This window comes from Callithrix jacchus, chromosome 3 (genome assembly GCF_049354715.1).
Source record: "Callithrix jacchus isolate 240 chromosome 3, calJac240_pri, whole genome shotgun sequence".
Taxonomy (NCBI): domain Eukaryota; kingdom Metazoa; phylum Chordata; class Mammalia; order Primates; family Cebidae; genus Callithrix; species Callithrix jacchus.
Window position 1 is genome coordinate 21,532,602 of NC_133504.1, and position 26,032 is coordinate 21,558,633.

Below are 26,032 nucleotides of genomic sequence, written 5' to 3' on the forward strand. Positions count from 1 at the left end.
ACTGTTGGTTGGAGTGCAAATTAACACAGCCATTATGAAAAATAGTATGGAAGTTTCTCAAAAAACTAAAAATAAAACTACTATATGATCCAGCAATTGCATTCCTGAGTATATATACAAAGGAATTGCAATCAATATGTTAAGGAGATATCTGGGCATCTGTTTCATTGCAGCAGTTCACAATAACCTACGTAAACATCCATTACCAGATGAATGGGTAATATGGTTTGGAATACTATTCAGCCTTAAAAAATGAAATTTTGTCATTTTTGACAACATAGACGAAACTAGAAAAACTGCTAAGTGAAATAAGCCAGTCACAGAGAGACAAATACTGCATAATCTCACTTATATGTGAAATCTAAAAAAGTTGAACTTACAGAAGTAGAGAGTAGAATGGTGGTTACCAGAGGCTGGGGGGTGGCAGTGGGAACTGCAGAGATATTGATCAAAGGATACAAAGTTTGAGTTAGACAGAAGGAATACGTTTTTCAGATCTATTGCACCACCTAGTGACCATAGCTAATAATAATGTATTACATATGTCAACACTGTCAGAAGAGTAGATTTGAAATGCTCTCACTCCAAAAATTAATAGGTGTTTGATGTAATGAATATGTAAATTAGCTTGATATAATCATTCCACAGCGTATGCACATATCAAAACATCACATTGTATTCTGTAAGTATACACAATTATCTGTCAATTAGAAATAAACATTAAAAAAGAATAGTACTATTACATAGTAAGTACTAGATATAAAACATTGATTAATACTAACTTTGTTTCCTTTGCAGGGACATGGATGAAGCTGGAAACCATCATTCTCAGCAAACTAACACAAGAACAGAAAACCAAACACCGCATATTCTCACTCATAAGTGGGAGTTGAACAATGAGAACACATGGACACAGGGAGGGGAACAGCACACACTGGGGCCTGTCAGGGGGTGGGGGCAAGGGGAGGGAGAGCATTAGGACAAATACCTAATGTAGATGATGGGTTGATGGGTGCAGCAAACCACCACGGCACGTGTATACCTATGTAACACACCTGCACATTCTACACATGTATCCCAGAACATAAAGTATAATTTAAAAATAATTAATTAAATAATGTTTAAAAATGACAGACACTGATAACCTGAAGAAGTATACCAAATTTTTCATAATGGTTTTAGGGGACTAATACACTGGTGAACATATGGACTTCCCAGAGAAAACTGAACCCCAAGTGTTTTCACAGGTGATGCCTGGAAGCAAGCTCACTGACCCTGCAGAACCTCACAAAGGTTCAGGAATTGCAAGTACCATACCTCTTCAGTGGGACGAGCTGGAGAGAGACCATTCAAAGTTCCAGAAGCAGTGAAGACTGCCAGATTTCCTCTCCTGGCAGTCAGGGAAACATTCTCAGTCCCTCATTCCCAAGCTGAAACCTGCAAGACTATTTCTTGTGGGAGATATGGAACCAGGATATGCATTCAGGGACACCACACCCAGCTGAAGGTAAAAATGCTATTATGAAACAGTGGTGTAAGTAAAGGTATGCATGATAATTCAATCTTATTTTATTTGAGACAGAGTCTTTGTCACCCAGGGTGGAGTGCAGTGGCATGATCCCAACTCACTACAACCTCCACCTCCCGAGTTCAAGTGACTCTTGTATCTCAGCCTCCCAAGTAGCTGGGACTACAGGCACTTGCCACCACACCCGGCTAATTTTTGCATTTTTAGTAAAGATGGGGGTTTTTACCATGTTGGCCAGGCTGGTCTCAAACTCCTGACCTCAAGTGATCCACCCTCCTTAGCCTCCCAAAGTGCAGGGATTACAGGCATGAGCCACTGTGCCCGGTGGAGAGTTAATTTTATGTATCGACTTGACTGGACCACAAGATGCCCAGATGGTTAAACAGTATTTCTGCGTGTCTGTGAGGGCACTGAGCACAAGGGATTACCCTCCCCAACGTTGGTGGGCATCATCTTATCCATTCGGGGTCTGAATAAAACAAAAAGGTAGAGGAAGGGAGGAGTCACTCTCTGCTAGACTTCCTGAACTGAATCCTCGATTTTCTCCTGCCCTCCATGATCCTGGTTCACAGGACTTCAAACTCTGGCTGGAATCTACACCACTGACTCCCCAGTTATCAGGGCTTCAAACTACAACATGGGCTTTCTGGGTCTTCAGATTGCAGACAGCAGATTGTGGAGCTTCTCAACCCCCATAAACAGGAGCTAATAGATGGATACAGATATGGGTATCTATTCTTTCTGTTTCTCTGGAGAGCCCTGACTAATACAGTGCATATAATGAAATTATTGAGACTCCCAGACTCCTTCCCACATTGGGCTCCAAGAAGTCTGTATATTCTCAAAGCAAGTAATTAAAAGAGTACTCGCTAGAAGAAAATAAACAGCTGGCCCTTGTCCCATCATCTTACACCTTGTCCAGCAGTGAACAAGCCTTGCCTATGTCCCCAAAGCACCTTTTTAAGAGCATCACGTTTACATATAAATGGACAGCAAGGATCACCACACAAAATGAAGAATGCCTCTAGCAGAAATGACAGGGACCAAATTTAAACAAACAAACCACCAAAAAAGACTCGAAAGAATCAAAGTCAATGCACAGTTATGTAGAAAGCATTGAAAAAACTCTGATTTACATCTTCAGAGATAAAAGGAGTTACATTCATGAAAAAATAATGCAATGCTATGAAAGAACAGAGAATAAAAAGAGCACTTAGAAATGAAGCTATAATAAAAGAAATACAGTAATCTGATAGTCATTTGTTCAATTATGTAGGACTATGAGTCCCACAGGGTCATGGGGTGTCCCTTATGCTGTGCTGAGGTGCAGGATCCGAGAACTAAAGAGACAGGACACTGAAGAACTGGAGAAGAGCAGCCGGACCCGGGGGCCCCGCTGCCTGTGAGTGGAGACAGGCAAGACCCCAAACATCCAGAAGTGTCCATATTTATTGGGTACAAGGCATCGGGGCAGGATCGTGAGGTCATCTATAGACTTAATGACAGGGCATACATAATCATGTGAGTAGCAGGCAAGGAGGCCACCCCATTAGGTCACCTGGGCAGAGAGATGGGCTGGGCGCAGTAGGGGGTCATGCCATGCACAAAGTAGAGGGTCGTGTACAGAAAAGGGGTCCACCCCCATTAGGTCACTGAGGCAAGGAGGTGGGCTGTGCACAACAAGTGTCATGCACAACACTTCTTATCTGGGGGCTGGAGACTTCCAAGGATTTCTAATAGAAGGATACTGTAAGCCAGTGCAGTGGGAGCTGACAGACTTGTGCTCTTCTCTTAAGATATTTATGGGAGGATGATTTGAGCTAACACAGAAGCGAGAAACAGCTGCTGTGACCCCCGGTCACACCAGAGGGGCTCTTCTCCCTCTGTTATTTGTGGGATCTCAGGCCTGAGGCCTACTTTCTACAGGAACCAGATGCAAGGTACTACAACTCCTTTTTCAGGAGGAGAGGCACTTGCTCCAAGCCTGCCATATGCCCTTTCAGGCAGGGATGCCTGGGTCTTTGGTTCTTGTCCTGATCTGGCTGTTTTCCCATGTACTGCTTCTGCTTTGTGACTGTTCTAGGCATTCCTCCTACTACAAACTACTACATGGTTATATAGAAGGATTCTATAAATCGGCACTAAGTGTGTCGGTACAACTCCGACTACAATACCTATATGATTATATAGAATATATATGATTATATAGACTATAATATTTATGACTACATAGAAGATTGTATGAAACTAAGTATGCTAGATATAAGTACTAAGTATGTTTATAGAAGCTAGATACATTAAGCTGTAAGTTATTTTATGATGATATAGAAAAAGGAAATACTGAGTAATAGCACTATAAACTAAGCTATTCTTCAGACACTAATTGTGCCTGGGGTTTCCACAGCTCTCCTTCCTCAGTGTCCATGCTGGGGGTTACCTACACAGTTAAGTTGAAAAAGTCACAGAGAAAGTAAAACAAAAAGATGAATAGATAGAAAATAGGCCAGACAGGAAAGAAAACAAATCAGCCAAGAATGTCCACGATCTAAATAACAAATTTTTTAAAAAGAAGAGATACAGTAAGGTAGGGGGCAGAAATGACCAAATTAATAATACCAGAAGAATTCCCATAACTGAAGCACACGTATTTCTGAATTGAAAAACTGATCAATAGAAACGAGAAAAGACCCATAACCAAGACACTCAACTGTGTCTTAGAACACTGAGAAGAACGAGAAGATCCTAAACCTTCTTGAGACAAAACAAAACAAACAAAAGCTGGTTACGTATCATGAAATTTAGTGACCTGTAAAGGAAGAGGAAATAAACATAATGATGCAGAGTTTCTCAACAATATGTAAGCTAAAATATTGTGGAGCAAGCCCTCCAATATTCTGAGTGAAAGTCATTTTCAATCTTGAACTCTGGGCTCAGCCAGAATAAAAGCAGTTTCAGACATGCAAGCTCTGTGGGAAAAGAAGACCTGGCAGCAACCTCCCTCCAGGAACTATTGGAGTTCTACAACATGAGGGTACATAATCAAGAAAAAGGAAGACCGATTCGGGATCTACAGAACTCATCTCAGGAATGAGGAATAAGACCTTGCTGGGATGAATGTGAAGGAGACCCAAGGGCATCAGTTGAGAGCTGTGCCTTCCAAATTTTGATGTGCATAGGAATTAGCAGGGGATCTTGTTGCAATGCACATACTGATTCAGTAAGTCTGGGAAGGGCCTGAGATTGGTGTGGTTTGTTGTTGTTGTTTGTTTTGTTTGTTTGTTTGTTCTTGAGATGGAGTTTTGCTCTTGTCGCCCAGGCAGGAGTGCAATGGCGTGATCTCGGCTCATTGCAACCTCTGCCTCCCAGGTTCAAGCGATTCTCCTGACTCAGCCTCAGTAGTAGCTGGAATTACAGGCATGCGCCACCACGCCTGGCTAATTTTTTTAGTAGAGACGGGGTTTCTCCATGTTGGTAAGGCTGGTCTCGAAATTCCGACCTCAGGTGATCCGCCCGCCTCGGCCTCCCAAAATTCTGGGATTACAGGCGTGAGCCACCGCGACCAGCTGAGATTTGGCGTTTTCAGCAAACTCCCTCAGGATGCTGAGGCTGCTGCTTCAGGGACTGCACTTTGCATATCAGGGATGTAGAGAAAACACGGTCCAAATTGCACAAACGAGACGACTGCACAGAGACAAACAGAGACAGACATTTATTTCCTTCTCGGTGATAATGGGGAATGAATTAATGTAAGCCAATAACCGTATAGTAGGGGAGGGAGAGGGAGGGAGGAGAAGCTGAAAAGGATGAACATTGTAAGTAAATATAAACGAAGCAAAAACAAGGAAGGGCTGTATTGAGGGCAGCCGTATACATCCAACCTTGCCTGTAGTAGAAACCTGAAGAGGAAGGTTGGACCACCCTAACGGATTCAGATGTAGTAGTCTGGGGGTCTCTAGCGGCCCTGGAAAGTGCACCAGAAAATCTAGCTGCTGGCTACGAGGACAGAAGCCCCTTCCGCACGCCCAGCAGGGAAGTGGGCGGGGCCTCAACGTGCCCGGCGCCGGGTCTCGGGGGCGGGGAATGGGCGGAGCCTTCCCCTCCACTCCCCTCCCTTGGCGCGCCCGGGCGGCGCTGGGATTCGGACTGGAGGCTTTTGAATCCCGAAGCAGGTGGCGGCGCTCGGGAGCAGCAGAGGATCTGGGAATTCTGCTGGTGCTGCAGCTGCAGAATGCTGGGCGGTGGCGGGAAGCGCAGCCCCGGCGGGACAGGGCCGCAGGTACTGCCGGAAAGGCTGTGCGGGCTCCGCGGGCGCTTTGAGCGACAGCCGGGGCACCCGGAGGCGGTGCGTTTCATTCATCCAGTGACTATGCTGCTTGCAGCGTGTCCAGGGGCTGCGGTTGCTGCGAGGATCCTGCCCGGAGCGCTGTTTCGCGCTCTGTAGGGGGGGGTTGCAACAGGAAAGTAACACCTCTGCAGCTTCTGCCCAACTCCTCTTGGCCCCTTTCTTGGGGAAACGGATTAGGAGAACCAACGATTCATTCATTCTCCCAGCCAGGTTGATTGGGAACCGATGACACACCAGACACTGTGCGGGGCGCTGCGGAATCGGGATCAGCCCGGCTGCCCCTGCTCCCTGTAGAGGCCCCGCCCTGGGGAGGAGGGGCCCAAGCGAATACGTATTCTCCTGTGATTGTTTTGTTTAGGATTATAAAGCCGGTGTGTAGAAGGTGCTGTGGAAACACTGAAGGAGGATTTCACAAGTCCCGGGGGTGTTAAAGAAGACTTTTAAGACAACTCTTTGAAAATGTGTTTTGAAGGTCTAGAAGTAAGATTCTGAGACATAATAGTGTAGGAGATGTTTGGGCCAAGCAGAGCGTTCGGGTTGGCTGGCGCTGGGGAAATGGGAAAGTAAAAGGGACCTGATCCTAAAAGCACTACTGACAGGGAAGGAGGAGAAAGTTCGTGCATTGTAGGGCTGAGGGCCCCACAGGGTCGTGGGATGAGCCTTATGCTGTGCTGAGGCGCAGGATCCGAGAAATAAAGAGACAGGACACAGAAGTACAAGGAAAACGCAGCTGGGCTCCGGGGGCCATGCCACCTATAAACAGAGTCAGGCGAGGCCCCGAATGTCCAGAAGCATGAGTATTTATTGTGTATAGGTTAGGGGGCAGGGCAGTGAGTGAAATCATCTTTAAGGATAGTGATAGGGTCGTGAGCAATAAAACATGGGGTCCACCGCCATTAGGTCACCTAGGCCAGGAGGTGGACAGTGCACAGCAAGGGGCCGGTTCCCATGAAAGCAAGGGCCGTGTGCAGTAAGGGGTCGAAGGTGGGCCGTGAGCAGTGAAGAGGGTGCAGTGTGCAATACTTCTATTTATGGGAAACTACTTCTAAGAAGATTTATAGGAGGATGCTTTAAGTCACATAGCAGTGACAGAGCTGTCAAGGTTACCGCCACCTTCTGGCAGCTTCCAATGAGTTGTATGGGAAGATGCTTTTCGAGCGGCATAGTAGCAAGAGCTGATAAATTTCACAGTCACCAAGGTGGATTGCCGGTCTGAGGGCAACCTTCCACAAGAACTGGAGGAGGGTCCTACAACTCCTTTATCAGGAGGAGTGGCTCTCGCCCCAAGCCTGCATACAGCGGGTATCTTTATGATACTGAACGCTGCCGCCTGGACCATGGATTCTTGTCCTGGTATGACTGTTTTTCCCTTAAATCATGCTCTGCATTGTGTCTGCTTTAGGCATTCCTCTCATTATAAGCTGTTTATTCCTTAATTCATGCTCTGTACTGTGTCCACTCTAGGCATTCCTCCGATTATGAACTAAGATATAATTATAGGTATGTATGTAGGGAAATATTCTTTAGGCACTCATACTATCAACTATTATATGATTATATAGAGAGTATTATATAAAGGGATTCGTCAAGCCCTATTTCTATAAACTAATATATGATTATATAAAGGATTATATAAAAGGAAATAGCTGAGTAATAACACTATAAAGTGAGATATTCCTCAGGCCCTAACTGTGCCAGGGTTCTGCTTAGCTCTGATTCCTCAGTGCCTATATGGGGGTTACCCACAGTGCATTCTCTCATACTTCACTAGGATTTCAGAAGTTCTGTAACCCCTACAGTAGCAGTAAGGGGAACCAGGAGGGAAAGAAGTGCCATTGTGTTAACTCAAGCTTGAGAAAAATGACTGTGGCAGTGTTATAAATCGGGCAAGGTGAGGCATTCTTACAAGGCTTGAGTAACTGTTAAAGGGCAAGGGTCTAGGCATTCTTCATGTTGGGTCATGCATTCTAGGACTACCAGGGTCAAGAAGTGCAGCCTCTGAAGGGGAAAGCTGTCCTAAACTCTAGTTGTTAGGGATACGGAGATGCGGAACTGGTGTGTGAGTTCAGGCACAGCTGAAAACATTCTCTCTTTGAAGGTGCAGTGAAGAACTGTTTTGGTGGAGTGATGTACATCACTAGAAATACAATACCAGAAACGAAGATGAGTCTACGGAGACTATAACCATAACGGCCAGCATTTGTGTATTATGTGCTAGGTTCTGTGTATTTTTACATATAACTTATTCCTTGTAACAACCCTGTGATATAGGTACTGTACGCCCTTTTTGCAGATGAGAAAACAAGGCACAGAGAGGTTCAGTAGCTTGCCTCAGGTAGGAAATCAGCTGAGTCAGGAGTCAACCCAGGAACCTCACCATTATGCAAAACTCCCTTTCAGCGAGGCAGAGGAAGCCTTTTCTAACATCTTAAGTTGCAGGCAGTCTTTGAAAGCCTGACCAAAGACACTTAGAAAAACAGAAGATAGGACAGTTCAGGACTTCATAAGTTCCTACTGTGCTGTATTTGCAGTTGGAGAAGCAACATGATAAAATGGTTGAGAATCTGCTATGGAGCCAGATTTAAACCCGAGGTTCAAGCCCTTCTCTTCCACTTCCTAGTTAGGGACTTTGGAAAGTTAACCTCAGTTTCCTCAGCTGTAAGGTGAGATTGACAGTATCTACTGCAGGAGAAAGTTGAGGATTGAATGAGTTAATCCACAGAAGGTGCTTAGAACAGTGAAATAAAGCACCAAATAAGTTCTCAATAAGTACGACTTACTATTTGTTTTTACAATTATATTATCTTTACTATTACTACTTGCTACTATTGATACTCACTTTTGGATTCATTTTTCAACAGCCTTTTTGTTCAACATAATTTTTTAAAAATCAGATGCATTATAATCCTTGGCATAATAAACTGTTGCCATTGTTCAGTTCATTGGTTTTTAACTTCACTTATGTTAAGTAATAGAACAAACATCCGGAACCCTTTGCCCAACTCCCCCAAACTGAAACAGACAATCATTCTACATCTACACGTGTTCCTTCTTTCTGTCACTCATGTTCAATGTAACTATCCTGAATTTCGTTTTTCCTTGCCTTTTACAAATAGGCTTATCTCCTATGAGGGAATATCTAAACAACATTTAAGTTTTTGAACTTCATAAAAAGGCTATCAGGCTACATATAATCAAGAATTTTTTCCCTCATTAAGAATATTTAATATAGATTGGCCCATTTTGTGTAGCCATACAGTAACCATTTGGTAAATGAAGGAGATTGGTTCCAGGACTCCCATATATCCCAAAATCCAAGCATACCCAACTTCCAAATTTGGGCCTGGGGAACCCGAGTATACAAGAAGTCGGCCATCTCCCTAAAGTGGATTTCACATCCAAAGAATATAGTATTTTTCAAATCCGCATTTGGTTGGAAAAAACATTCACCTATAAGTGGGTCCACAAAATTCAAACCCTTGTTGCTCAAGGGATAACTGTAATATTAAGTGTAATAGTCTATTGTTTGGAAGCCTTATAACTCTTCTCCTACCAGTAGGTATTTCATTTGTTCTGTTCAGTTTGCTCTTGGAATCCTTGCCATCATGACCATTCTTCTGTCATTTGACTTCATCAATACATTTTGTAGACACTGAATGATACCTCACATCACATTAATAAACTTAAGCCTACTGGGAAAACGGAAGAATATAAATATGAGAAATATCTATCTCAGAATTTCTCAACTTCAGCACTGTTGACATTTGGGGCCAGTCGTCTTTGTTGAGGATGCCTATCCTGGGCGTTGTAATATGTTCAGCGTCAGCTGGGCACGGTGGCTCATGCCTGTAATCCCAGCACTTTGGGAGGCCAAGGCGGGCGGATCATGAGATCAAGAGATCAAGACCATCCTGGCCAACATGGTGAAAACCCGTCTCTACTAAAAATACAAAAATTAGCTGGGCATGGTGGTGTATACCTGCAGTCCCAGCTACTTGGAAGGCTGCGGCAGGAGAACTGCTCGAACCTGGGAGGTGGAGGTTGCAGTGAGCTGAGATCGCGCCACTGCACTCCAACCTGGCACCTGGTGACGGAGTGAGACTCTGTCTCAAAAAAAAAAAGATGTTCAGCATCCCTGGTCTCTGCCCCACTAGATGCCACTAGCTCCCTTCTTCCAATTTGTTACAACTAAATAGGTCTCCAGGTGTCCCCTAGGGGGCAAAATCACCACCAGTTGAGAACCACTGCTCTTGGTAGGAAGAATAAAAAGGAAAGAACTTAATCCAAAAAGAAAGAATCTGGTTCCTAGAAAGAAAAACAGATTGCTGCTTAGAAAATTTAACATATGGAACCTCCAATTAAGCATAGTGTCTTTACAGAAATGTATCAGATATCTATCAGGCGTTCTAAAACCTAGGGTACTGAACCTGTATTACGGTGGTGCTCGAGACGAGTATTGTAACCTCATCCTGGCATTAAAAGGCCTTTTCCGAAATGATTGGATTTTTGACTTAGAGTTAGGTGCTGTTCTGCTAACTTTGTTAGGAACTATGGGTGTTTAACATTGTCACTAACCTTCCTTCCTTATTTGGAAAATCAAAAGGTTGGTATCTGTGTAAGGCTGAGTCATGATTGTTGTGAACAGCTCAGACACAACTCTGGATGTTGCAGAGGAAACAGGTTTCTAACTGATGAATTGCTTCTATCCGGTTACTTCTGACTATTTATTTCTGGTGTGATCAATGAATCTGTTTGAAAGACACACCTTTAACCAAACGAGGGCAAAACCTGCCCTCTGTTGATTCCTCTCTTCCGGCTCTTTACTATTTCTTTTTTATCTTTTTGTTTTTTATGGTTTCCATTATTTAGAAAAATATATTTAAAGACTTGCTGTGCGGATTCCTTTGAACTACCATATAAACTACTCTATTTTCTGTGCTCAAATGAATTTCCAGATTTTACTCAAATACCATTTAGAGTTTGAAGGAAAACACAGGTATCTCCTAGAGTTGGGTGAACAAGAGTGAGATTGTCAGGCAAGGAAAGTTACTGAAATTACTAAAGATAATATGGAGAATTAGAGTTTTGTGGGCCAATTTTCAGCGTGGAAAAAACAGTTGATGTGAAGAAAAGGAAATTCTGTGAAGTCAATGTCTTCAGTGACCTTCGAAAAGAAGTAGAAAATCATTATAAGTTCTCTTTACCTGAAGATTCCTATCACTTCTGGAAGTTCTGTGAAGACCTTGCTCCTGAAAAGCTAGCTGGTGAGTTGCTCCAGAATCATTCTTGTATGAATGGAAAGAATTACGTAGTAGGCAACAGGCCGGATGTGGTGGCTCACACTCTGTAATCCCAGCTGAGGCAGGAGGATCACCTGAGACCAGGAGTTTGCGACCAACCTGGTCAGCATCGCAAGACTTCTTCTCTACAAAAAAATTAAAAAAAAAAAAAAACTAGGCATGGTTGCATGTGCCTATCGTCCAAGCTACCTGGGAGACTGAGCTGGGAGGATCCTTCCTTGAGCCCAGTAGTTCAAGGTTACAATGAGTTATGGTGACTCCAGCCTCTGTGACAGAGCAAGAACCTTTCTCTAAAAAATATAATAATTGGCCAGACATGGTGGCTCACACTTGTAATCGCAGGCCGAGATGGGCAGATCACTTGAGGTCAGGAGTTCGAGACCACCCTGGGCAACATAGTGAAACCCTGTCTCTATAAAAAATATAAAACTTAGCTGGGCATGATGGTGCATGCCTGTAGTCCCAGCTACTCGGGAGGCTGAGGCACGATCATAGCTTGAACCTGGGAGGCAGAGGCTGAGAGATTGTGCCACTGTACTCCATCCTGGGTGACAGAGCGAGACACATCTCAAAAAAGAATGCATATATATAATAATTTAAGAAGCCTGACCAAGAATATAAACAGTTCATAGAAGAGGAATATTTTCCAAGATGTTTCTAGTAAGAGAAAATATATAAGAAATGCTATCGTAATGCCACTGTCACCTGTTTTATTGGCAAAGGCAAATAATTTCATCACATTCTGGGAGAATGGGAAGGAAGCAAGCACTTTTATGTGTTGCAGGAGTCTGAGTATGATTTAACAATGCTGCTTCCAAGCACTTTACTTATGGATTACACAAACTAAGAATTACGTTTGAGGATATTTACTTAAACAAAACATGGGAAACGGCTTCAAGGCCTACCAACAGCATATCAATTTAGTAGATCTTCATTGTTTTAAAAGAATGAGGCAGATTTCTAGAAAATAATAAACTACCATGCCTGAAATATGTTAAGTGAAAAAGAATATGCTGCCATTATTATTTAGGGGAAAAAAGGGGGAGAGTACACACATAACCTTGTATACTTTTCTATGTGCTTACTTTGTCTCTGAAAGAATAAACTGTTAACGGGCTGTGATCATTACTTTGCACTACATACCCTATTGTATTGTTTAAATTTGTTAACTGGTAAGCACTGTCATACGCTATTGAAGGAAATGGATATTGGTACATATTCTGAATTTTGCCAATAGGTCACAACTGTGTTGCGGTTTCTTTAAAAATAGTCATGTCTGTGTACAGGCACTTATTAGCAAAGATGTTCACTGAAACGTTTTTAGAAGAGAAAAAAATAGTAAATGTCCATCAGTAAGAGGATAGATGGTTACCTCTTTATAATGCAGTATCATGCCCTATTAAAAATAATGTAAAATAACATTGAATAGCATGGAAAAATATTGAGAAAATTTAAGTATGGAAGACAGGCGCAGATAACAGAAAAACCGGTCTCAGTTTGTTACATATTTGTATCTGTTTATGGGTGTGGAGAGTATGGATATTTGTTACTGTATACTAGACTGTTAACTGTGTTATCTTTGGCTAATGAGATAGATGGTTTTCGTCTTCTTGTGGCTTTAAAACTTAGTGTATGCTCCCCTAAGCTCCAGTTGAGCCAGGCTACTTTTCCTGTCAAATGATCTCCGTGCTTCTATTCATGGTGTTGCCCCTTCCTGGACTTTTTTGCTTGCTTCATCCTTGCCTCCTTATAAAACTGGGTGCTGCTGCCTGAAGTGCTCCCCTCCCTCTTAGAAGTAGCAAGGACCCATTTGAAGTTATACGTCGTACATTTGCACAGACTTCATGTCTTTGTGGTTTATTAACACTCCCTGTCTGTGATCTGTGAATAGAGAAGGAAGATGGAATCATCTAGGGTTAGGGTTGGCCAAATAGATTGCCAAAGAGTCAAAGGGATCTGGTGTGATTAGCTGAGGTAGAGGAAAGGGGATAGAAATGGTTTTTTTTACTTTTTTTTTTTTTGGAGACAGAGTTTCACCCTGTCACCCAGGCTGGAGTGCCATGGTGCGATCTTGTTTCACTGCAACCTCCACCTCCAGGTTCAAGTGATTCTTGTACCTCAGCCTCCTGAGTGGCTGGGATTACAGGTTTGAGCCACCACACCTGGCTAATTTGTATTTTTAGTAGAGATGGGGTTTTGCCATTTGGCCAGGCTGGTCTCGAACTCTTGACCTTAGGTGATCAGCCCTCCTCAGCCTCCCAGAGTGCTGGGATTACAGGTATGAGCCACTGCACCTGGCCTGTTTTTTAGTATTAATCCACACATTTTTGCTATCTATCTTTCTCTCCCTTAACCTGATATACTACAAATATTTGAGGCTAACCACAGTGTGGTAATGGGCCTATGGGAATACAACCAGTCTTGCTTTGGCTAAAATAAGAAACAACAGAAATGTTTGAAATGTGAAGCTAATTCAGTGGTAAATTCAGAGGAAATGCTAAACCTAAATGCTGCTTTTCTCTTACTCTGACTTCTTTTCCATTGAGTGTTTATAACTGACATCTTCACACATAAGTCAAGATTTTCTTTTACTTTAGAAACTTTTTAAGACAATCGCTTAGAAGTAGTTTACTAACTAAAAGGATTATTTCCTATTAGAAAGTATTGTCTAAATTTATTTTCTTTCTGGATTCACTTTCTGCAAGTCTTAGACTTCAGTTAGTTGATTTTTATGATATCCCTGCTGGAAAACATAAAATGAAGAAAAAATCGACAGGCCTGAATTTTAACCTTCATTGGAGGTTTTACTGTGATCCTCCCGAGTTCCAGTCCATTACTATCAGAGATAAGAAAACTCAGTTTCACGTGGGGTATTTCAGGTAAAGGATCTTTTCTTTCTTTGGTTTTTTTTTTTTTTTAATCGACATTTTTTTTCTTCTTTTTTTGTTCCTGTTTCTTTTTTATTACATTTTATGTTTTGGGTTCCATTTGAAGAACATGCAAGATTGTTGCATAGGTACACACATAGCAGTGTGATTTGCTGCCTTCCTCCCCATCACCTATATCTGGCATTTCTTCCCATGCTATCTCTCCCCAACTCCCCACCCCCCACGGTCCCTCTCCTATTTCCCCCCCGACAGACCCCAGTGTGTGATGCTCCCCTCCCTGTGTCCATGTGTTCATTGCAGCACAGTTTACAATAGCAAAGACCTGGAACCAACCCAAATGCCCATCGATGATAGGCTGGGCAGGGAAAATGTGGCACATATATACCATGGAATATTATGCAGCAGTCAAAAATGATGAGTTCGTGTCCTTTGTAGGGACATGGATGAATCTGGAAACCATTATTCTCAGCAAACTGACACAAGAACAGAAAATCAAACACTGCATGTTCTCACTCATAGGTGAGTGTTGAACAATGAGAACACAAGGATCTTTTCTTCACCTCTAGAATACAGCTGCTGTCCTGCCAATGAGGACAAATAGTTACTCACTAGCCTCACCCAAGATGAAAGGCCTGTTTTCCCCTGTTGGTGGATATATGAACCATCTGTTGTTCTTGCTGTTACCATTTTGATCTTTCCTAGGATGAGTAAACTCTTTTTTTTAAATATACTGACCATATATTTTTTGCCAGTGATAAAATTCAAGGTTTCGAACAAAAATTCGATTGAGAAACTTGTAATACCACTGTGAGCTCAATAGCATTTTTTCCATGATATTATGTAATGGAGTGAATTTGATATGTAAGTTTCAACATGTACATCTATATAACTTAGTGAACCACTATTTCCAAAGAGCATTGCATGATGCCGTATCCCATGCATGGGTACAAATTCGTTTGTGTTCAAGGCAGTCTAATGGACTTAAAGTCACAGCACAAAGTGTTTATGTTCATGGTTATGGCTTCAGTTGCACATTGTACCTTATCTTTGTTTTTTGTTTTGGGTTTGTTTGTTTTGTTTTTGTTTTTTATTTATTTATTTTTTTTTTTTGAGGTGGAGTGTCGTTCTTGTTGCCCAGGATGGAGTGCAATGGTGCGATTTTGGCTCACAGCAACCTCCACCACTTGGGTTCAAGCAATTCTCCTGCCTCAGCCTTCCGAGTAGCTGAGATTAGAGACATGTGCCACCATGCCCAGCTAAGTGTGTATTTTTAGTAGAGACAGGGTTTCTCCCCATTGGTCAGGCTGGTCTTGAACTCCCAACCTCAGGTGATCCACCCGCTTCAGCCTCCTAAAATGCTGGGATTACAGGTGTGAGCCGTGCCTGGCCCATTGTACCTTATCTTTAAGCATCACACAGCAAAGTGTTATAGTAGGTGTAGGCAGAGACAAAAACTTACAGAGATAGTCACAATAATGTGATATGTGTGGGAAGGCAGCTACCAAGTACCTTCAATAGCGGCAGAGGTAAAAGAGGATATTTTATGTCGGCTTTGATGGATGCCTAAGGACTTACTAGAAAGAATGAGAAGAAGAATGTTTTAGGTAAGGGAGCAGTGTGTGTGTGAGAGTGGAAATGCGTGGCACAGGGGGCTTGAATGGCTATATGCCATGCCAGAGTATTGAGGAAGACTGTACAGATTGATTCACATGGGACTGACATGATCACATTTGCATTTGATGGTTGATATAAACAATCCTCTAGACATACAGCTGATCATAATTGAAGGTAAGGTTTAGTGTAACTGTGTGCTGTCATCAGAAGTTAGGTTTTGGTGGCTTGGGTTTCTGTGGCACTTCAATCTACCTGCTCTACTGATAACTCTACTGGTTTAATCTTCTAGCGCTCTGAACTTGGGTAAGTTGATTGTCCTCTGTGCCTTTTTTTTTTCTGATAAGTAAAATGAAGCTAAGACTAGCACACACTATAAATGTTCAAAGCCCTTTGATAACAGTGCTGTAGGGAATGCTAGAAACTCTCAGTTGTCAGCAGTGAATCATGAGTTTCTTCCTAGGAGTTGTTACTCCCTGCAACTTTCTTCCTGGGGGTCTGGCACGCCCTTCCCGCTCTTCATTTCACTCTTGACCTTTTATATGGATGGCCAAATCTTAACCTGCTTATGATAAAATAGCAAATTATTTCTGTAAGTGGCATTCACGTGCTGTATATTCACACACTTTTGAAAACAACTTTGGATTATGCTTTTGTGTAAGATTACAAAGTAGCTCTGCTTTCCTTTCATGTTTTCTAAATTTTTCTTAACACAAATTTCAACCTTATAAAAAAAATCTGTTGACTTTAAATGTTATTATAACAGGATCCTCTGTCTCTTTAAAAAAAAAAAAAAAAACTAATCCCAGCACTTTGAGAGGCTATGGTGGGCAGATCACCTGAGATCAGGAGTTCGAGACCAGCCTGGCCAACATGGTCTCTACTAAAAACACAAAAATTAGCCAGGTGTGATGGCACATGCCTGTAATCCCAGCTACTCGGGAGGCTGAGGCAGGAAAATCATTTGAACTGGGAGGCAGAGGTTGCAGTGAGCTGAGACCCTGCCATTGCATTCTAGCCTGGGCAACAAGAGTGAAACTCCATCTCAAAACAAAAAGTTTCTTTTTGAGACAGAGTCTTAGGCTGGGTTCAGGTAATTCTTGTAGCTGTGAATACAGGTGTGTGTGCCACACCAGGCTGAGTTTTGTATTTTTAGTGGAGTCAGGGTTTTACATGTTGGCCAGGTTTGTCTTGAGCTGCTGACCCGAGTGATACCCCCACCTCAGCCTCCCAAAGTGCCGGGATTACAGCCATGAGACACCACGCCTGGCCCCTGAAACATTTTTTTTGATGTCTACTTTTTCTGTTAGGTCAGACTTCTCCATAGTAGTATGCCATATCTTAGTGTCAAGTGATACAACTTAAAACTTGACCAATCTCAGCTTTGTAAATATCCCTTATTTCTTTATTAAAGTACTAATATGAATTCGAATCATATCTGTTCTTTCTGTGACTGCCATTTTTTAAATTAATATTGCTTTTCTCATTTGAAGAAAACTGTTAGGAATTTTGAAAGAAGTGTTGGTAATTGTTCTGTGGACTTATTCTTGCATGGAACTTGACATGTTTAACTTGGCTCAACTCCCTAAAGTCTTTGCACTTAATACAGTGGCCTGCCACATAATGAGGACTTCTACTTCTTTTTAAATTATTTTTTAAGAAAAAATCTTAAAGAAGTAACAGATAAAAAAGAAAACCAATCACTTGAAAAACATCGATGAGAAACTCACAGAAGCAGCCAGAGAACTGGGGCCCTCACTGGCAGGGAAAACCATGAAGTTGAAACAGAGACAGAAGAAAGCATGACTTCAATCTGTTGGCCTCTGTTTTGCTATTTAGCAGATTTTTCCCCCCTCTTGATTCCTTCTTGTCTCTACTCTACGCTTCTCTTCTGTAGCCCTAACTGAAGAGCTGGATGCTGTCCCTCCTGGGTGCTAGGAGGATGCCACTGAAACAGGCGTCAGATGGCTCCTGTGGGTTGGTACACTGGTTGAATTGCATAACTACTGGTATCGCTGCTGTGGTTGAATAACTCAGGCCAGTATTTGCCACTCTTTTAATCTTGTTTATCAGTTAATCACTTCATAAAGTTAAGTGAAAGTTTCTTTGTGCATAATGAAATTGACATACGTACGTTTTCTCCAGTAAACGTGTCTATAAGCCGTGCTTCCTTTTCCTTCTTTATCCCATCATTTCCTTTTACATCTCTCGTAATGTCTGCAGTGCAAGGGGATTATTTTGCAACGGAGCAAATACTTCCTAGTGTTGGATTCCTTTGGTTTTTCAGCTATAGATTTCAGAGTAAGTTAATGATGAGCTGGAAGATTTCTGCTTTGGAGTAAATGAGAATTCTATAGGAGTTTTTTCTTATGGTCTCTGAGGGAAAGAAACATTTGTTACTGGAATTAGGGCTCCCCAGACCCCTCCAACCTCTCACTGTCTGCCCTTGCTGGTTCATCTGAATGTTCTAAGCTACATGGAGAACTTGTTATTCCTTAAACTAGCACTGGTAATGAAGGACCTTAGTGTACTTAGGTATGAAATCTTCAGTTCCCTCTCTGATGTTGATTTGGCTTCAAGGATGACATTCTGATAAGTTCTAGGCACGCTTTCTTTAGTCCTATACACTGGAAACTTGCTTAAAACGTACATGTTAATGAAACTCATTACAACATGACATTTTAAAAAGTAAGATTTTATATGGCCATTTACCTTTCTGGTTTTCATAGGAAGCTTCTCCCACCTTTTAACGAGGAGGAAGGGTCGAATTTGTAGTCTAGTTAATCCCCCTTTGTTTTGACTAAAGTCTGAACATCCAAACACATAACAGCTATTAGCAAATTATTTAATCAGTCTTTATTTCTACCACAAGCTATAATTTGTTTCAGATTAGATTTTCTTAATTCTTCCCCATAAATAAGATATTATTGAGGTTTATATTTCATAGATATTTTTGTCCTAGACCCTGCCCCATGAAGTTTTATTTTAGTATTTGTTCTTTATCCAAAAACAGCTGGTAAAAACAAAGGCAAAAAAGAACTTACAAGACAATCTTGTTTTTAATCCTCCCTGTGGATGATGATACTTTCAAATCCTTTTCTGTTATATGTAAGCTTGTTCTTTTATTGTTTTTGTGAGATCTTCATTTAATTCCAATTTTTCTACTGAAGAATTCAACTCCACTAGTATATGTGAGTCAGTGGCTTCCCCTTGGTGTGAGTGTAAGAATATGTCCACTCTAGTATGATAGAGCCTGCACAGCACACTAGAAATCGTGTTTTTATACTGACAGTAACTTAGCACACTTTGGAGGGCAGAGTTGTTGTGAGTTACACCATTTGACTCCCTACAACAAATCTCCAAAGTTGGAATTATCACCCTATTTTATAGATAATGAAATTGATGGTTGTAGAGGTTTTGAGTCTTGTCCAAAATCTTAAATGATGCATACAAAACCCAGCTTCATATTTTCCATATTTAGCATTCTTTCCATCTCATCTTCTTACTAATTGGTTCTCTTCCACTTCACCTTTTCCATACCTAGATTTCTTCCCAAGGAACATTGGTTCAATGATGCATAAAATGTCGGTGTCACTCTATCCGCCTGTGATTTGATGCTTCAGATATCACCCACCCCATACAGTGGACACCCCATACAAATGACAGATTCTTCCATAAGATGACAAAATTTGTCACCTTATTCTTCATAATAAAATTACGATTCTGATGACTTCCTAATTGATACCTCTTTATGGACAATTAGCACAGGTAATCATCCGTGAAAAATCTGAACATGTACTATGTGTTGTTCAGCCCGAGTTGGCAACTACAGCCCTGTTGTCTTTTTCTTTCATTATCACGCTTTATGTCCTGCTTTTTACACCTATGAATACGTTATGTCTATCATTTCATATTGCCAATTTAAGGTCTACCTCCTAATGTTGAGTGGCTGCAGAATACTGTGCTTATGTTCAAAGTTTGGGTTGTTTAAGGTTTTTCACAAATACAGACAACCCTGCCATAGATATCCTTTTATACCTTTATTTGCATACTTATCAGGGTTTTTTTTTAGAATAAATTCCTAGACGTAGTGTTGCCAGATCCAAAGTAGTTTGTGTATGTGTGTGTGTGTTTCTGTGTGTGTGTGTTTCTGTGTGTGTTTCTATATGTGTGTGTGTTTCTATATGTGTGTATTTCTGTGTGTGTTTGTGTGTTTCTACATGTGTGTGTGTGTTTCTGTGTGTGTGTTTCTATATGTGTGTGTATGTGTGTATGTGTCTGTATGTGTGTGTGTTTGTGTGTGTGTTTATGTGTGTGTGTTTCTATATATGTGTATTTCTGTGTGTGTTTGTGTGTGTTTCTACATGTGTGTGTGTGTTTCTGTGTGTTTCTATATGTGTGTATGTGTGTGTATGTGTGTGTGTTTGTGTGTGTTTGTGTGTGTGTTTCTATATGTGTGTGTGTTTCTATATGTGTGTGTTTGTGTGTGTTTGTGTGTTTCTATATGTGTGTGTGTTTCTATATGTGTGTATTTCTGTGTGTGTGTTTGTGTGTGTTTCCGTGTGTGTGTTTCTATGTGTGTGTTTCTATATGTGTGTGTGTTTCTGTGTGTGTGTGTTTCTATGTGTGTGTGTGTGTAGTTTTTCTTTCCTGGTTTCTAATTTTGCAGGATTTTCTTTAGTCTTTTTAGTTTTTTCCATACTGGTAGGTATAAAATTCTGCACTGTTTTAATTAGCATTTCTTTAATTATAAAGAATGTTAAATATTTTTCACTTCTCTGTTGGCCATTGTATTTTTTTTAACTGCCTGAACTCTGCCCATTTTTCTATCAGGGTTAGAATTTGTCTTTTTGTATATGTGTTGCAATTTGCATATTAGTCTTTTCCTTTGTTAGACTTCCTTATAGTTTAAAGACATTAATTTTTATTTACTGTTCTACTTTGCAGATCTATTTTATCAGTTAATTTGTCTTGTCTTCTTGACTTCACTAGATGGAATTTTTTTCAATTATTATACTTTAGGTTCTAGGGTACATGTGCAGAACTTGCAGGTTTGTTACATAGGTATACATGTGCCATGATGGATTGCTGCATCCATCACCCCATCCTCTACACTAGGTATTTCTCCTAATGCTATCCCTCTCTCAGCCTCCCACCCACCAACAGGCCCCAGTATATGATATTCCCCTCCCTGTGTCCATGTGTTCTCATTGTTCAACACCCACTTATGAGTGAGAACATGCAGTGTTTGGTTTTCTGCTCTTCTGTTATGTTTGCTGAGAATGATGGTTTCCAGCTTCATCTATGTCCCTGCAAAGAACATGAATTCATCCTTTTTATGACTGCATAGTATTCCGTGGTGTATATGTGCCACATTTTCTTTATCCAGTCTATCATTGGTGGGCATTTGGGTTGGTTCCAAGTCTTTGCCATTGTAAGCAGTGCCACAATCAACATACGTGTGCATGTGTCTTTATAAAATAATGATTTGTACTCATTTGGGTATATACCCAGTAATGGGATTGCTGGGCCGAATGGTATTTCTCTTTCTAGATCCTTGAGGAATCGCCACAGTGTCTTCCACATTGCTTGAACTAATTTACACTCCTACCAACAGTGTAAAAGCCTTCCTATTTCTCCACATCCTCTCCAGCATCTGTTGACTCCTGACTTTTTAATGATCACCATTCTAACTGGCATGAGATGGTATTTCAATGTGCTTTTGATTTGCATTTCTCTAATGATCAGTGATGATGAGCTTTTTTTCATATGTATGTTGGCTGTATACATGTCTCCTTTTGAAAATGTCTGTTCATATCTTTTACCCACTTTTTGATGGGGTTGTTTAAGTTCTTTGTAGATTCTGGATATTAGCCCCTTGTCAGATGGAGAGATTGCAAAAATTTTCTCTCATTCTTTTCATGCTAATGATAGTTTCTTTTGCTGTGCAGAAGCTCTTTAGTTGAATTAGATCCTGTTTGTCTGTTTTAGCTTTTGTTGCCATTGCTTTTGGTGTTTTAGTCATGAAGTCCTTGCCTTTGCCTACTTCCTGAATGATATTGCCTAGGTTTTCTTCTAGGGTTTTTATGATTTTGGGTTTTACATTAAAGTCTTTAATCCATCTGGAGGTAATTTTTGTATAAGGTTAAGGAAGGGATCCAGTTTCAGCTTTCTGCATATGGCTAGCTAGTTTTCACAACATCATTTATTAAATAAGGAATTCTTTCACCATTGCTTGATTTTGTCAAGTTTGTCAAAGAGCAGATGGCTGTAGATGTGTGGCATTATTTCTGAGGCCTCTGTTCTGTTCCATTGGTCTATATCTCTGTTTTGGTACCAGTGCCATGCTGTTTTGATTACTGTAGCCTTGTAGTATAGTTTGAAGTCCGGTAGCGTGATCCCTCCAGCTTTGTTCTTTTTGGTTGGGGTTGTCTTGGCTATGCAGGCTCTTTTTTGGTTTCATACGAAATTTAAAGTAGTTTTTTCCAGTTTTGTGAAGGAAGTCAGTGGTAGCTTGATGGGGATAGCATTGAATCTATAAATTTCTTTGGGCAGTATGGCCATTTTCATGATATTGATTCTTCCTAACCATGAGCATGGAATGCTTTTCCATTTGTTTGTGTTCTCTCTTATTTCCTTGAGCAGTTGTTTGTAGTTCTCCTGGGAGAGGTCCTTCACATTCCCTGTAAGTTGTATTCCTAGGCATTTCATCTTTTTGTAGCAATTGTGAATAGTAGTTCACTCATGATTTGGCTCTCTGTTTGTCTGTTATTGGTGTACAGGAATGCTTGTTATTTTTGCACATTGATTTTATATCCTGAGATTTTGCTGAAGTTGCTTTTCAGCTTAAAATTTGGGGCTGAGACAATGGGGTCTTCTAAATATATAGTTATGTCATCTGCAAATAGAGACAATTTGACTTTCTCTTTTCCTAACTGAATACCCTTTATTTCTTTCTCTTGCTTGATTGCCCTGGCCAGAACTTCCTTTTTTTTTTTTTTTTTTTTTTTGCGGCGGGGAAAAGGGGATGAATTTTCCTTCATACTGCCCTGCTCAGATACTTATATGTTCCTTCTATTTTTCTTAATGATGGCAATAATTGTAATAGTTATAATTATTATCAAACAATAAAAATAGTGACTGTGTCTGTGGCAGAGGAGATGAATGAAACAAGGGTGGAGACAGAAAGATCAAGAATAAATGGTTTCACAAAACGAAGAGGCTGTCTCTCTTTAGATGCTGATTATGTTTGTATTGCCAGTTCAATGGGCAGTATTTTCAAATATTGTCTGTAGGCAACAGACGTTCTTTCTAACACTAGATAGTTATAAAATCCTGAGCTTGTCTTATGTTTCCTGGGAGTTTTCAGATTAGCAATGGTGAAACCATAAGTTGAATTTGAGGCATTTTTGTTGTCCAAGTGTTATCACAATAATCAGGGCTTCTATGATTATATAAAGAATAACTTAACCTTTTTTTTTTGAGTGAAGGAGAGGAAGAAAGAGGAAGAAAAAGAGGGAAAGAAAACGGGAATGTAGCTTTATTCTAAAAATGGGTATTAATAATGGCCGATCAATATTTTGTGTATTTAAGGTAGAGAGTGTATATTTTGTGTATTTAAAATGGAGAGCTCTATAACTATTTATTGAGTTTACTTGTTCTGGATCTGAGTTCAAGTCCTGGATATCCTTATTAATTTTCTGTCTCATTGAGTCTAAATCTCTTTATGAGTCTCATGTATCTGGGTGTTAGGATCGTTAGCTCTTATTGTTGCATTGATCCTTTTACTACCATATATTTGTTGCTTTGAAATCTATTTTATCAGATGTGAGAATTGCAACTCTTGCTTTTTATTTATTTATTTTTGCTCTCCATTTGATTGGTAAATCTTTCTCCGTCCCTTTGTTTTAAGTCTTTGTGTATCTTTGAATGTGAAATGGGCCTGGATGTAGCATATCATTAGGTTTTGGCTGTATCTTTTGATTGGGGGATTTGGTCGACTTAAATTTAGGGTTACTGCCATTTGATATTAACTGGCTATTTTATCCATTCATTGATGTAAATTCTTCTTTATGTTGATGCTCTTGATTTTTTGGTATATTTTTAGAAAGGCTAATACTGGTTATTCCTTTCCATGTATAATGCTTCTTTCAGAAGCTCTTGTAAAGCCAGCCTGGTGGTAATAAAATCTCTGAGTACTTTCTTGTTCATAAAAGATTTTATTTTTCCTTCAATTGTGAAGCTTAGTTTGGCAGGATATGAAATTCTAGGCTGAAAGTTCTGTTCTTTAAGGATGTTGAATATCGGCCCCCACTCTCTTCTGGCTTGTAGAGTTTCTGCTGAGAGATCTGCTGTAAGTCTAATAGGCTTCCCTTTGTGGGTAATCTGACCTTTCTCTCTGGCTGCCCTTAGTATTTTCTCCTTCATTTCAATCCTGGTGAATCTAACGATTATGTGCCTTGGGGTTGCTCTTCTTGAGGAATATCTTTGTGGTGTTCTCTGTATTACCCGGAGTGGAATATTGTGCTGCTTTGCTAGATTTGGAAAGTTTTCCTGAATAATATCCTGAAGAGTATTTTCCAGCTTGGATTCATTCTCTTTGTCGTATTCAGATACACCTATCAAACATAAATTAGGTCTTTTCACATAGTCCCATATTTCTTGGAGACTTTGCTCTTTCCTTTTTATCCATTTTTCTCTATTCTTGTCTTCTCATTTTATTTCATTAAGTAGGTCTTCAACCTCTGATATTCTTTTTTCTGCTTGATCAATTTGGCTATTCAAACTTGTGCATATTTCGCTAAGTTTTTCTGTTGTGTTTTTCAACTCTGTTAGTTCATTTATATTCTTCTCTATATTGTCTATTCTTGCTAGCATTTCCTCAAACCTTTGTTTCTTTACTTGGGTTAGAACAAGTTCTTTTAACTCCCAGAAGTTTCTTATCATCCACCTTCTGAAGCCTACTTCTGATAATGGCACACAGTCCTTTTCCATCGGCTTCTTATCATCCACCTTCTGAAGCCTACTTCTGATAATGGAACACAGTCCTTTTCCATCAGACCTTGCTCTGTTGCTGATGAGGAACTGTAATTCCCTGTAGAGGGAGTGGGGTTCCGATTTTGGGTATTCTCAGCCTTTTTAGGCTGGTTTCTTCTCTTTGTTATAAATTTATCCATCTGTTGTCTTTACGATTACCACCTTTCTAGTTGGGTTTCTGAGTGGACGCCCAGTTTATTGATTCCCAGCGCTGGAATCCGAGCAACCCACTGTGCCAGCCAAAACAGCAGCGATAAGACTGATGGTGCTCTTCTGCCCGGCAATCTCCTCCCGTTTACTCTGCACTAAGAGCTGCCACGCCGAGGCACCAGCAAAACCACTGCGCCGGCCACAAGAGTCGTGCTGGTGACCTGTGAGGCCCCTCCACTTGGAATCTTCTGGTCCGTGAGCGATGAAAATTCATCTGAAAGTGTGGCGTCCTCTTGTTCTCTGCACTTTCACTGGGAGCTACAATCCCGAACTGTTAGTGATCAGCCATCTTGGATCTCTAGAACTTCCAATACTGTGTTGAATAGGAGTGGTGAGAGAGGGCATTCTTGTCTTGTGCCAGTTTTCAAAGGGAATGCTTCCAGTTTTTGCCTGTTCAGTATGATATTGGCTGTGGGTTTGTCATAAATAGCTCTTATTATTTTGAGATACATTCCATCAATACCTAGTTTATTGAGAGTTTTTAGCATGAAGCGCTGTTGTATTCTGTTGAAGGTCTTCTCTGCATCTATTGAGATAATCATGTCGTTTTTGTCATTGGTTCTGTTTATGCAATGGATTACGTTTATTGATTTGCATATGTTGAACCATCCTTGCATCCCAGGGGTGAAGCCAACCTGATCATGGTGGATAAGCTTTTGATGTGCTACTGGATTCAGTTTGCCAGTATTTTATTGAGGATTTTGCATCGATATTCATCAGGGATATTGGCCTGAAATTTTCTTTTTTTGTTGTGTCTCCACCAGGTTTTGGTATCAGGATGATGTTGGCCTCATAAAATGAGGCCCTCTTTTTCTATTGTTTGGAATAGTTTCAGAAGGAATGTTACCAGATCTTCTTTGTACCTCTGGTAGAATTCAGCTGTGAAACCATCTTATCCTGGACTTTTTTTGGTTGGTAGGCTATTAATTACTGCCTCAATTTCAAACCTTGTTATTGGTCTACTCAGGATTCAACTTCTTCCTGGTTTAGTCCTGGGAGGGTGTATGTGTCCAGGAATTTATTAGTTTCTTCTAGATTTTCTGGTTTATTTGCATACAGGTGTTTATAGTATTCTCTGACGGTAATTTTTATTTCTGTGGGATTGGTGGTGATA

General features: G+C 40.7%; 1 protein-coding gene across 1 annotated transcript in view; it reads left to right on the forward strand.

Annotated features, from left to right (window-relative positions):
* The first annotated feature begins 5,603 nt into the window (after positions 1 to 5,603).
* Positions 5,604 to 26,032, forward strand: part of LOC128931483 (uncharacterized) — a 39,249-nt gene continuing 18,820 nt past the window's right edge. The window contains exon 1 of the mRNA XM_078366283.1: positions 5,604 to 5,804. Within this exon, the coding sequence (XP_078222409.1) occupies positions 5,609 to 5,804 (196 nt within the window). The 5' untranslated portion in view covers positions 5,604 to 5,608. The remainder of the gene's footprint in view (positions 5,805 to 26,032) is intronic.